The sequence below is a fragment of the Anomalospiza imberbis genome, unplaced genomic scaffold (assembly GCF_031753505.1).
Source record: "Anomalospiza imberbis isolate Cuckoo-Finch-1a 21T00152 unplaced genomic scaffold, ASM3175350v1 scaffold_43, whole genome shotgun sequence".
Lineage (NCBI taxonomy): Eukaryota > Metazoa > Chordata > Aves > Passeriformes > Viduidae > Anomalospiza > Anomalospiza imberbis.
This window is the reverse complement of record NW_027100039.1, coordinates 67,698-79,935: the sequence shown is the minus strand read 5'-3', so window position 1 is coordinate 79,935 and position 12,238 is coordinate 67,698. Positions and strand designations below refer to the sequence as shown.

Sequence of the window (12,238 nt, the reverse complement as noted above, 5' to 3'; positions counted from 1 at the left end):
GTTAAATTTGGGGTCAATTTTTGGGGTCCTTTATGGCCAATTTTGGGGGATTTGGGTTGAAACAAAAGGGGTGGAGCCAAATGGATGGGCGTAGTGATTTTTGAATATGCAAATGAGATGTAAATGAGACGGGAACGCCCCCCAGGAAGGCGCAGGAGAACCAGAAGGAGATGAAGCTGCTGCTGGACATGTACAAATCGGCGCCCAAGGAGCAGCGCGACAAGGTGACGCTCATGGCCGCCGAGAGGAAGAGCAAGGCCGAGGTAATTAGCGCTAATTAACGCTAATTAGGCGGCCGGTAACGCCGCGGGTCGGGTTCTTGCGTTGGCGCGTCCTAATGGGGGCTTAACGAGCTGTCGGTCGTTAATTGGGGGTTGGGCGAGGAACAAATGGGATGAATTGTTGGTAATGAGATGCTAATTAATGCTAATTAGGCATTGATTAGCGCCACGGGTTGGGTTGGTACAGTGGTGTTAATTAGTGCCTAATTAATGATTAATTATCGGGTAATTAACGAGCTGGAGGAGCTGCGGGGAGCTGGAAGAGCAAGAAGCTGCCGTTCCTTCCCGTTGGCTAATTAGCGAAAGGGGCGCTGATTGGCAGCTGATTAGGATGTAATTAACGGTAATTACCGGTTAATTAACGAGCTGGAGGAGCTGCAGGGAGCTGAAGGAGCGCGAGAGCAAGAAGCTGCCGTTCCTTCCCCTTGGCTAATTAGCAAAAGGGGCGCTGATTGGCGGCTGATTAGGATGTAATTAACGGTAATTAATGGTTAATTAATGAGCTGGAGGAGCACAGAGCAAGAAGCTGCCGTTCCTTCCCGTTGGCTAATTAGCGAAAGGGGCGCTGATTGGCGGCTGATTAGGGTGTAATTAACGGTAATTACGGTTAATTAACGAGCTGGAGGAGCGCAGAGCAAGAAGCTGCCGTTCCTTCCCGTTGGCTAATTAGCGAAAGGGGCGCTGATTGGCGGCTGATTAGGGTGTAATTAATGGTAATTACCGGCTAATTAACGAGCTGGAGTAGCGCGAGAGCAAGAAGCTGCTGTTCCTTCCCGTTGGCTAATTAGCGAAAGGGCGCTGATTGGCGGCTGATTAGGGTGTAATTAACGGTAATTACCGGTTAATTAACGAGCTGGAGGAGCGAGGAGCAAGAAGCTGCCGTTCCTTCCCCTTGGCTAATTAGCGAAAGGGGCGCTGATTGGCGGCTGATTAGGGTGTAATTAACGGTAATTAATGGTTAATTAACGAGCTGGAGGAGCGCGAGAGCAAGAAGCTGCCGTTCCTTCCCGTTCCTTCCCGTTGGCTAATTAGCGAAAGGGGTGCTGATTGGCGGCTGATTAGGGTGTAATTAACGGTAATTACCGGTTAATTAACGAGCTGGAGGAGCTGCGGGGGGCGCTGGCGGGAGCTGGAGGAGCGCGAGCGCCGCGAGAGCAAGAAGCTGCCGTTCCTTCCCGTTCCTTCCCGTTGGCTAATTAGCGAAAGGAGCACTGATTGGCGGCTGATTAGGGTGTAATTAACGCTAATTACCGGTTAATTAACGAGCTGGAGGAGCTGCGGGGGCGCTGGCGGGAGCTGGAGGAGCGCGAGCGCCGCGAGAGCAAGAAGCTGGCGGACGAGGAGGCGCTGCGGCGGCTGCGGCTCAGCGAGGAGCAGATCGAGCACCTGCAGAGGAGGCTGGCGGCCACCAAGCAGGTGAGGGCACGGCCGGGCACAGCTGGGCACAGCTGGGCACAGCTGGGACAGGTGAGGGCACGGCCGGGCACACCTGGGCACAGCTGGGATACACCTGGGACAGGTGAGGGCACGGCCGGGCACAGCTGGGCACACCTGGGCACACCTGGGCACAGCTGGGATACACCTGGGATACACCTGGGATAGGTGAGGGCATGGCCGGGGCACAGCTGGGCACACCTGGGCACAGCTGGGATACACCTGGGACAGGTGAGGGCACACCTGGGCACACCTGGGCACAGCTGGGATACACCTGGGACAGGTGAGGGCACGGCCGGGCACAGCTGGGCACAGCTGGGCACACCTGGGACAGGTGAGGGCACGGCCGGGCACAGCTGGGCACAGCTGGGCACACCTGGGATACAGCTGGGACAGGTGAGGGCACAGCCGGGCACAGCTGGGCACAGCTGGGCACAGCTGGGCACACCTGGGACAGGTGAGGGCACGGCCGGGCACAGCTGGGCACAGCTGGGATACACCTGGGACAGGTGAGGGCACACCTGGGCACACCTGGGCACAGCTGGGATAGAGCTGGGACAGGTGAGGGCACGGCCGGGCACAGCTGGGGCACACCTGGGCACCCCATGACACACCTGGGACAGGTGAGGGCATGGCCGGGCACAGCTGGGCACAGCTGGGCACACCTGGGATACACCTGGGATGCACCTGGGACAGGTGAGGGCACGGCCGGGCACAGCTGGGCACAGCTGGGCACACCTGGGGTAGAGCTGGGCACACCTGGGCACAGCTGGGATACACCTGGGACAGGTGAGGGCACACCTGGGCACACCTGGGCACACCTGGGCACAGCTGGGATAGAGCTGGGACAGGTGAGGGCACGGCCGGGCACACCTGGGATACACCTGGGCACATCTGGGATAGAGCTGGGCACACCTGGGACAGGTGAGGGCAGGGCCGGGCACACCTGGGCACAGCTGGGATAGAGCTGGGTACACCTGGGGCACACCTGGTCACATCTGGGGGCACCTGGGCACAAACCTCGGATACACCTGGGCACAGCTGGGCACAGCTGTTCCTCAGTGTCGGCCATCTTGTCCCATTCCTGGACCTCGCCCAGCTGGCCCCGCCCACTGATGGCAGCCATCTTGTCCCTATGAGTTAATATGAGTTTGAATGTTGGCCATCTTGTGTCATCACCTTGTGTCGGCCATCTTGTGTCCTTCTCTCATGTCGGCCATCTTGTCCCATTCTCTGTCGGCCATCTTGTGTCCTTCCCTCATGTCGGCCATCTTGTCCCATTCTCTGTCAGCCATCTTGTGTCGTTCCCTCTTGTCGGCCATCTTGTCCCGTTCCCTGTGGTTCCCCACCCAGCCCCGCCCACTGATGGGCTGCCATCTTGCCCCACCCACTGACTTCACTCATCCCACCCCATCCCCTGACGTCACCCATCTGGCCCTGCCCGCTGACGGCAGCCATCTTGTGTCCGTGGGTTATTGTACCTTCTCACGTCGGCCATCTTGTTCTGCTCCCTAATGTCGGCCATCTTGTCCCATTCAGTAAAGTCGGCCATCTTGTCCCATTCCCTAATGTCGGCCATCTTGCCTGCCCCATTGATGGCAGCCATTTTGTCTGCCCCACTGATGGCAGCCATCTTGCCTACCCTGCTGATGGCAGCCATTTTGTCCTGTTCCCTGCCATCCCCCACTTGTAATATGCTGGCGGCGGCCATCTTGCCTGCCCCACTGATGGCGGCCATCTTGCCTGACCCACTGACGGCAGCCATCTTGCCCTATTCCCTGCCATCCCCTGCTTGTAATATGCTGGCGGCGGCCATCTTGCCTGCCCCGCTGATGGCGGCCATCTTGCCTGCCCCGCTGATAGCGGCCATCTTGCCCACCCTACTGACAGCAGCCATTTTGTCCTGTTCCCTGCCATCCCCTGCTTGTAATATGCTGATGGCAGCCATCTTGCCTGCCCCACTGATGGCGGCCATCTTGCCTGACCCGCTGATGGCGGCCATCTTGCCTACCCTGCTGATGGCGGCCATCTTGCCTGACCCACTGACGGCAGCCATCTTGCCCTATTCCCTGCCATCCCCCGCTTGTAATATGCTGGCGGCAGCCATCTTGCCTGCCCCGCTGAATGGCGGCCATCTTGCCTGACCCACTGACGGCAGCCATCTTGCCCTATTCTTTGCCATCCCCCACTTGTAATATGCTGGCGGCGGCCATCTTGCCTGCCCCGCTGATGGCGGCTATGTTGCCTACCCTACTGATGGCAGCCATTTTGTTCTGTTCCCTGCCATCCCCTGCTTGTAATATGCCAGCGGCGGCCATCTTGCCTGCCTCGCTGATGGCGGCCATCTTGCCTGACCCACTGATGGCAGCCATCTTGCCCTATTCCCTGCCATCCCCCGCTTGTAATATGCTGGTGGCGGCCATCTTGCCTACCCTGTTGACGGCAGCCATTTTGTCCTGTTCCCTGCCATCCCCTGCTTGTAATATGCTGGCGGCGGCCATCTTGCCTGCCCCGCTGAATGGCGGCCATCTTGCCCACCCTGCTGACGGCAGCCATCTTGTCCTGTTCCCTGCCATCCCCTGCTTGTAATATGCTGGCGGCGGCCATCTTGCCTGCCCCACTGATGGTGGCCATCTTGCCTGACTCACTGACAGCAGCCATTTTGTCCTATTCCCTGCCATCCCCCGCTTGTAATATGCCGTCGGCGGCCATCTTGCCCGCCCGGCTGACGGCGGCCATGTTGTCCGGCGCAGGAGGAGGAGGCGCTGCTGTCGGAGATGGACGTGACGGGCCAGGCCTTCGAGGACATGCAGGAGCAGAACCTGCGGCTGCTGCAGCAGCTGCGCGAGAAGGACGACGCCAACTTCAAGCTGATGTCGGAGCGCATCAAAGCCAACCAGATCCACAAGCTGCTGCGCGAGGAGAAGGACGAGCTGGCCGAGCAGGTGCTGGCCCTCAAGGCACAGGTGGGACCTCAAAAAGTCATTAATTATCAGTTAATTATCAATTAATTAAATTTTAATAGCCACTAATGATGTTTTATTAGTTATTAATAGGGTTTATTAGCTGCTTAATAGCCACTAATGAGCTGGCCCAGCAGGTGCTGGCCCTCAAGGCACAGGTGGGACCCTGAAAAGTCATTAATTAGTCATTAATTAATAATTAATTATTCCTATTTACAGGTATTTATTAGTCATTAATGGGGTTTTTAGCTGTTTAATAGGCATTATTAGCTATTTATTAGTTATTAATAGTGTTTATTAGCTACTTAATAGCCACTAATGAGCTGGCCCAGCAGGTGCTGGCCCTCAAGGCGCAGGTGGGACCCTGAAGTAGTCATTAATTATCATTAATTAATAATTAATTATTACTAATTACAGGTATTTATTAGTCACTAATGGGGTTTTAGCTGTTTAATAAGCATTATTAGCTATTTATTAGTTATTAATAGGGTTTATTAGATGTCTAATAGCCACGAATGAGCTGGCCGAGCAGGTGCTGGCCCTCAAGGCGCAGGTGGGACCCTGAAAAGTCATTAATTAGTCACTAATTAATAATTAATTATTCCTATTTACAGATATTTATTAGTCACTAATGGGGTTTTTAAGCTGTTTAATAGGCATTATTAGCTAATTATTAGTTATTAATAGGGTTTATTAGCTACTTAATAGCCACTAATGAGCTGGCCCAGCAGGTGCTGGCCCTCAAGGCACAGGTGGGACCCTGAAGAAGTCATTAATTATCATTAATTATCAATTAATTAAATTTTAATAGCCACTAATAATGTTTTATTAGTTATTAATAGGGTTTATTAGATGTCTAATAGCCATTAATGAGCTGGCCCAGCAGGTGCTGGCCCTCAAGGCGCAGGTGGGACCCTGAAGATGTCATTAATTAGTAATTAATTAATAATTATTACTAATTACAGGTATTTATTAGTCACTAATGGGGTTTTAGCTGTTTAATAGGCATTATTAGCTATTTATTAGTTATTAATAGGGTTTATTAGATGTCTAATAGCCACGAATGAGCTGGCCCAGCAGGTGCTGGCCCTCAAGGCGCAGGTGGGACTCTGAAAAAGTCATTAATTAGTCATTAATAATTAATTATTACTCTTTACAGGTATTTATTAGTCACTAATGGGGTTTTTAGCTGTTTAATAGGGATTATTAGCTATTTATTAGTTATTAATTAGGTTTATTAGCTACTTAATAGCCACTAATGAGCTGGCCCAGCAGGTGCTGGCCCTCAAGGCGCAGGTGGGACCCTGAAATTCATTAATTAGTCATTAATTAATAATTAATTATTACTAATTACAGGTATTTATTAGTCACTAATGGGGTTTTTTAGCTGTTTAATAGGCATTATTAGCTATTTATTAGTTATTAATAGTGTTTATTAGCTACTTAATAGCCACTAATGAGCTGGCCCAGCAGGTGCTGGCCCTCAAGGCGCAGGTGGGACCCTGAAATTCATTAATTAGTCATTAATTAATAATTAATTATTCTTAATTACAGGTATTTATTAGTCACTAATCGGGTTTTTAGCTGTTTAATAGTCATTATTAGCTATTTATTAGCTATTAATAGGGTTTATTAGCTACTTAATAGCCACTAATGAGCTGGCCGAGCAGGGTGCTGGCCCTCAAGGCACAGGTGGGGACTCTGAAAAAGTCATTAATTATCATTAATTATCAATTAATTAAATTTTAATAGCCACTAATGATGTTTTATTAGTTATTAATAGGGTTTATTAGCTGCTTAATAGCCACTAATGAGCTGGCCCAGCAGGTGCTGGCCCTCAAGGCACAGGTGGGACTCTGAAAAAGTCATTAATTATCATTAATTATCAATTAATTAAATTTTAATAGCCACTAATAATGTTTTATTAGCTATTAATAGGGTTTATTAGCTACTTAATAGCCACTAATGAGCTGGCCCAGCAGGTGCTGGCCTTCAAGGCACAGGTGGGAGCCCAAAAACTCATTAATTAGCCACTAATTATTAATTAATTAAATTTTAATAATCATTAGAAATAATTTATGAGTTATTAATGGTTTTTATTAGTCATTAATTGCTATTATTAATTAGTTATTAGTTATTTTTATTTATTTATTAGTTGTTATTAGTGATTATTAGTTACTAACCATTAATTATTAATGGTTGCTAATTATCATAATTAATTATTAATGATTATTAGTCATTATTAGTGCTAATTAGTGCGAATCTAATAATGCTCGAGTTCCAATTAATAACGAGCTAATTTTGCTAAGTAGCGATTAATTACTGACTAATTAATTAGCTGTGCAGCTGGGGGCAGGAGCTTCAGGAGGCCAATTAGACCCTAATTAATTCCTAATAATTGCCTAATAATTATCTAATAATGTCTAAAACTGCTGTAGTTTTAGCTGTTAATGAGCTGATTTTGGTAATTAGCGATTAATTATTAATTAATAATTAATTGTGCAAGTGGAGGCGCAGCTGCAGGTGGAGCAGGAGCTCCAGGAACCTTATTAGGACCTAATTAGCGCTAATAATGAGCTAATAATTGCCTAATTATGGCTAAAACCGCCATAATTTCATCTATTAACGAGCTGCTTTCGCTAATTAATGACTAATTAATGATTAATTAATGACTAATTAGCGCTGTGTGCAGGTGGAGGCGCAGCTGCAGGTGGTGCAGAAGCTGGAGGAGAATAAATGACGCTAATTAGCGCTAATAATGAGCTAATAATTGCCTAATTATGGCTGAAACCGCCATAATTTCATCTATTAACGAGCTGGTTTCGCTAATTAATGATTAATTAATGATTAACTAATGACTAATTAGCGCTGTGCGCAGGTGGAGGCGCAGCTGCAGGTGGTGCAGAAGCTGGAGGAGAATAAATGACGCTAATTAGCGCTAATAATGAGCTAATAACGCCCTGATTTTGGCCCTAAACTGCCTGATTTTGGCTCTTAAGGAGCTGATTGTGCTAATTAATGATTAATTAATGATTAATTAGTGACTAATTAGCGCTGTGCGCAGGTGGAGGTGCAGCTGCAGGTGGAGCAGGAGCTCCAGGAACTCTATTAGGACCTAATTAGCGCTAATAATGGGCTAATAATTGCCTAATTATGGCTGAAATCGCCATAATTTCATCTATTAACGAGCTGGTTTTGCTAATTAATGATTAATTAATGACTAATTAGTGACTAATTAGCACTGTGCGCAGGTGGAGGCGCAGCTGCAGGTGGTGCAGAAGCTGGAGGAGAATAAATGACGCTAATTAGCGCTAATAATGAGCTAATAACGCCCTGATTTTGGCCCTAAACTCCCTGATTTTGGCTCTTAATGAGCTGATTTCGCTAATTAATGACTAATTAATGATTAATTAGTGACTAATGAGCGCTGGTGTGCAGGTGGAGGCGCAGCTGCAGGTGGTGCAGAAGCTGGAGGAGAAGGCACAGACGCTAATTAGCGCTAATAATGAGCTAATAATTGCCTAATTATGGCTAAAACCGCCATAATTTCATCTATTAATGAGCTGATTTCGCTAATTAATGATTAATTAATGGTTAATTAATGACTAATTAGCGCTGTGCGCAGGTGGAGGCGCAGCTGCAGGTGGAGCAGGAGCTCCAGGAACCCTATTAGGACCTAATTAGCGCTAATAATGAGCTAATAATTGCCTAATTATGGCTAAAACGGCCATAATTTCATCTATTAACGAGCCAATTGCGCTAATTAATGACTAATTAATGATTAATTAGTGACTAATGAGCGCTGTGTGCAGGTGAAGGCGCAGCTGCAGGTGGAGCAGGAGCTCCAGGAACCCTATTAGGACCTAATTAGCGCTAATAATGAGCTAATAATTGCCTAATTATGGCTAAAACGGCCATAATTTCATCTATTAACGAGCCAATTGCGCTAATTAATGACTAATTAATGATTAATTAGTGACTAATGAGCGCTGTGTGCAGGTGAAGGCGCAGCTGCAGGTGGTGCAGAAGCTGGAGGAGAATAAATGACGCTAATTAGCGCTAATAATGAGCTAATAACGCCCTGATTTTGGCCCTAAACTCCCTGATTTTGGCTATTAAGGAGCTGATTGCGCTAATTAATGACTAATTAATGATTAATTAGTGACTAATGAGTGCTGTGCGCAGGTGGAGGCGCAGCTGCAGGTGGTGCAGAAGCTGGAGGAGAAGGAGCGGGGGCCTGCAGAGCGCCCTGGGCGCCGTGGAGAAGGAGCTGAGCCTGCGCTCGCAGGCGCTCGAGCTGCACAAGAGGAAGGTGAGCGCTGCCCTGCCCAGGTGTGCCCAGGTGTGCCCAGGTGAGCCCAGGGGTGCCCAGGTGTGCCCGGGTGTGCCCACAGGTGTGCCCAGGTGTGCCCGGGTGTGCCCAGGTGTGGTCCCAGGGGTGCCCAGGGGTGCCCAGGTGTGCCCGGGTGTGCCCAGGTGTTCCCGGGTGTGCCCAGGTGTGCCAAGGTGTGCCTGGGTGTGTCCCCAGGTGTGCCCCCGGGTGTGCCCGGGGGTGCCCCCAGGTGTGCCCGGGGGTGCCCAGGTGTGCCCACGTGTGCCCCCAGGTGTGCCAAGGTGTGCCCGGGTGTGCCCCAGGTGTGCCCGGGTGTGCCCCCAGGTGTGCCCGGGTGTGCCCAGGTGTGGTCCCAGGGGTGCCCAGGTGTGCCCAGGTGTGCCCGGGTGTGCCCAGGTGTGGTCCCAGGTGTGCCCAGGTGTGCCCCCAGGTGTGGTCCCAGGTGTGCCCAGGTGTGCCCCCAGGTGTGCCCAGGTGTGCCCAGGGGTGCCCCCAGGTGTGCCCAGGGGTGCCCAGGGGTGCCCCGAGGTGTGTCCCCAGGTGTGCGTGGGTGTGGCCCCAGGTGTGCCCCCAGGTGTGCCCAGGTGTGCCCAGGTGTGTCCAGGTGTGCCCAGGTGGGTGCCCCGAGGTGTGTCCCCAGGTGTGCGTGGGTGTGGCCCCAGGTGTGCCCAGGTGTGCCCAGGTGTGCCCAGGTGTGCCCGGGTGTGCCCAGGTGTGCCCAGGTGTGCCCAGGTGTGCCCAGGTGTGCCCCCAGGTGTGCCCAGGTGTGCCCAGGGGTGCCCCCAGGTGTGCCCAGGTGTGCCCAGGGGTGCCCCCAGGTGTGCCCAGGTGTGCCCAGGGGTGCCCCCAGGTGTGCCCAGGGGTGCCCCGAGGTGTGTCCCCAGGTGTGCGTGGGTGTGGCCCCAGGTGTGCGTGGGTGTGCCCCCAGGTGTGCCCAGGTGTGCCCAGGTGTGTCCAGGTGTGCCCAGGTGGGTGCCCCGAGGTGTGTCCCCAGGTGTGCGTGGGTGTGGCCCCAGGTGTGCCCCCAGGTGTGCCCCCAGGTGTGCCCGCGTGTGCCCGGGTGTGCCCAGGTGTGCCCACAGGTGTGCCCGCGCGTGCCCGCGTGTGCCCAGGTGTGCCCCCAGGTGTGCCCGCGCGTGCCCGCGTGTGCCCAGGTGTGCCCACAGGTGTGGTCCCAGGTGTGCCCAGGGGTGCCCAGGTGTGCCTGAGTGTGCCCAGGTGTGCCCAGGGGTGCCCGGGTGTGCCCAGGTGTGCCCAGGTGTGCCCGGGTGTGCCCACGGGTGTGCCCGGGTGTGCCCAGGGGTGCCCAGGTGGGTGCCCAGGTGGGTGCTTGGGTGCTTAGGTGGGTGCCCGGGCGCATGCCCAGGTGGGTGCCTGGGGTGGGTGCCCAGGTGCCCAGGTGGGTGCCCAGGTGCGTCCCTGGGTGCGTGCCCAGGTAGGTGCCCAGGTGGGTGCCCGGGTGCATACCTGGGTGCGTGCCCAGGTTCGCGCCCAGGTGGGTGCCCAGGTGCGTGGTGCCCAGGTGGGCGCCCAGGTGGGTGCTCAGGTGGGTGCTCGGGTGCATACCTGGGTGCGTGCTTGGGTGCGTCCCCGGGCGCGTGCCCAGGCGGGGCGGCGCCCAGGTGAGTGCCCAGGTGGGTGCCCAGGTGGGTGCTCGGGTGCTTAGGTGGGTGCCCGGGCGCATGCCCAGGTGGGTGCCTGGGTGGGTGCCCAGGTGGGTGCCCAGCTGCGTCCCCGGGCGCATGCCCAGGTGGGTGCCCAGGTGGGTGCCCGGTTGCATACCTGGGCGCATGCCCGGGTACGTGCCCAGGTGGGTGCCCAGGTGCATGGTGCCCAGGTGGGTGCCTGGGTGCATGCCTGGGTGCGTGCCCAGGTGGGTGCTTAGGTGGGTGCCCGGGTGGGTGGGGTGCCCGGGTGGGTGCTCGGGTGGGTGGGTGCCCAGGTGGTTGCCCAGGTGGGTGCTCAGGTGGGCACTCAGGTGGGTGCCCAGACGGGTGGGCGCTCAGGTGGGTGCCCGGGCGGGTGGGCGCTCAGGTGGGTGCCCAGGCGGGCGGCGCCCAGGTGGGTGCTCAGGTGGGTGCCCAGGCGGGTGCCCAGGTGGGTGCTCGGGTGCTCAGATGGGTGCCCAGGCGGGTGGCGCCCAGGTGAGTGCTCAGGTGGGTGCCCAGGCGGGTGGGTGCTCGGGTGGGCGCTCAGGTGGGTGCTCGGGTGGGCGCCCAGGTGGGTGCCCAGGCGGGCGGCGCCCAGGTGGGTGCTCAGGTGGGCACTCAGGTGGGTGCCCGGGTGGGTGCTCAGATGGGTGCTCAGGTGGGTGCCCGGGTGGGTGCTCAGGTGGGCGCCCAGGCGGGTGGGCGCTCAGGTGGGTGCCCAGGCGGGCGGCGCCCAGGTGGGTGCTCAGGTGGGTGCCCAGGCGGGTGCCCAGGTGGGTGCTCGGGTGCTCAGATGGGTGCCCAGGCGGGTGGCGCCCGGGTGGGCACTCAGGTGGGTGCCCAGGCGGGCGGCGCCCAGGTGGGTGCTCAGGGTGGGTGCTCGGGTGGGCGCTCAGGTGGGTGCCCGGGCGGGCACCCAGGTGGGTGCTCGGGTGCCCGGGTGGGCGCCCAGGCGGGTGCTCAGGTGAGCGCGGTCGCGCCGGCAGGCGGTGGAGGCGGCGCAGCTGGCCGAGGACCTGCGGGCGCAGGGCGAGCACGTGCAGGCGCGGCTGCGGGAGCTTCAGGTGTGCGCCGCCGAGAACCGCGCCGCCAAGGACAAGGAGGCGCTGAGCCTCAAGAGAGCCCAGGTGGGTCCCGGGGATCTACGGGAATTGTTACGGGAATTGTTACGGGAATTCCGGGGAATTCTGGGAAATCCGGGAATTACGGGAGATCCGGGAATTACGGGAATTACGGGAATTACGGCGATTCCAGGAGATCTGGGACTTCTGGGAAATCCGGGAAATCCGGGAGGGTTCGGGGATCCCGGGAATTCCGGGAATTACGGGAATTCCGGGGATTATGGGGATCCTGGGAATTCTGGGAAATCCGGGAAATCCAGGAGGGTTCAGGGATCCCGGGAATTACGGGATTACGGGAATTCCGGGAGATCTGGGGATTCCGGGAGATCTGGGAATTCTGGGAAATCCGGGAGGGTTCGGGGATCCCGGGAATTACGGGGATTCTGGGAAATCCGGGAGATCTGGGAAATCTGGGAAATCTGGGAATCCTGGGAAATCCGGGAAATCCGGGAATTCC

General features: G+C 54.8%; 3 protein-coding genes across 3 annotated transcripts in view; all 3 read left to right on the top strand.

The window, feature by feature from the left end:
• LOC137466706 (E3 ubiquitin-protein ligase BRE1B-like) overlaps nt 1-12,238 on the top strand; it is a 115,304-nt gene that overhangs the window by 79,593 nt on the left and 23,473 nt on the right. The window contains exons 16-18 of the mRNA XM_068178389.1: nt 146-263; nt 1,548-1,697; nt 4,469-4,681. Of these exons, the coding sequence (XP_068034490.1) occupies nt 146-263; nt 1,548-1,697; nt 4,469-4,681 (481 nt within the window). The remainder of the gene's footprint in view (nt 1-145; nt 264-1,547; nt 1,698-4,468; nt 4,682-12,238) is intronic.
• Nucleotides 5,179-12,238, top strand: part of LOC137466753 (E3 ubiquitin-protein ligase BRE1A-like) — a 13,248-nt gene continuing 6,188 nt past the window's right edge. The window contains exons 1-2 of the mRNA XM_068178435.1: nt 5,179-5,231; nt 8,864-8,990. Coding sequence (XP_068034536.1) covers nt 5,194-5,231; nt 8,864-8,990 — 165 coding nt within the window. The 5' untranslated portion in view covers nt 5,179-5,193. The remainder of the gene's footprint in view (nt 5,232-8,863; nt 8,991-12,238) is intronic.
• LOC137466702 (keratin-associated protein 4-3-like) overlaps nt 10,802-12,238 on the top strand; it is a 2,461-nt gene continuing 1,024 nt past the window's right edge. Inside the window, exons 1-3 of the mRNA XM_068178386.1 lie at nt 10,802-10,821; nt 11,343-11,409; nt 11,647-11,787. Of these exons, the coding sequence (XP_068034487.1) occupies nt 10,802-10,821; nt 11,343-11,409; nt 11,647-11,787 (228 nt within the window). The remainder of the gene's footprint in view (nt 10,822-11,342; nt 11,410-11,646; nt 11,788-12,238) is intronic.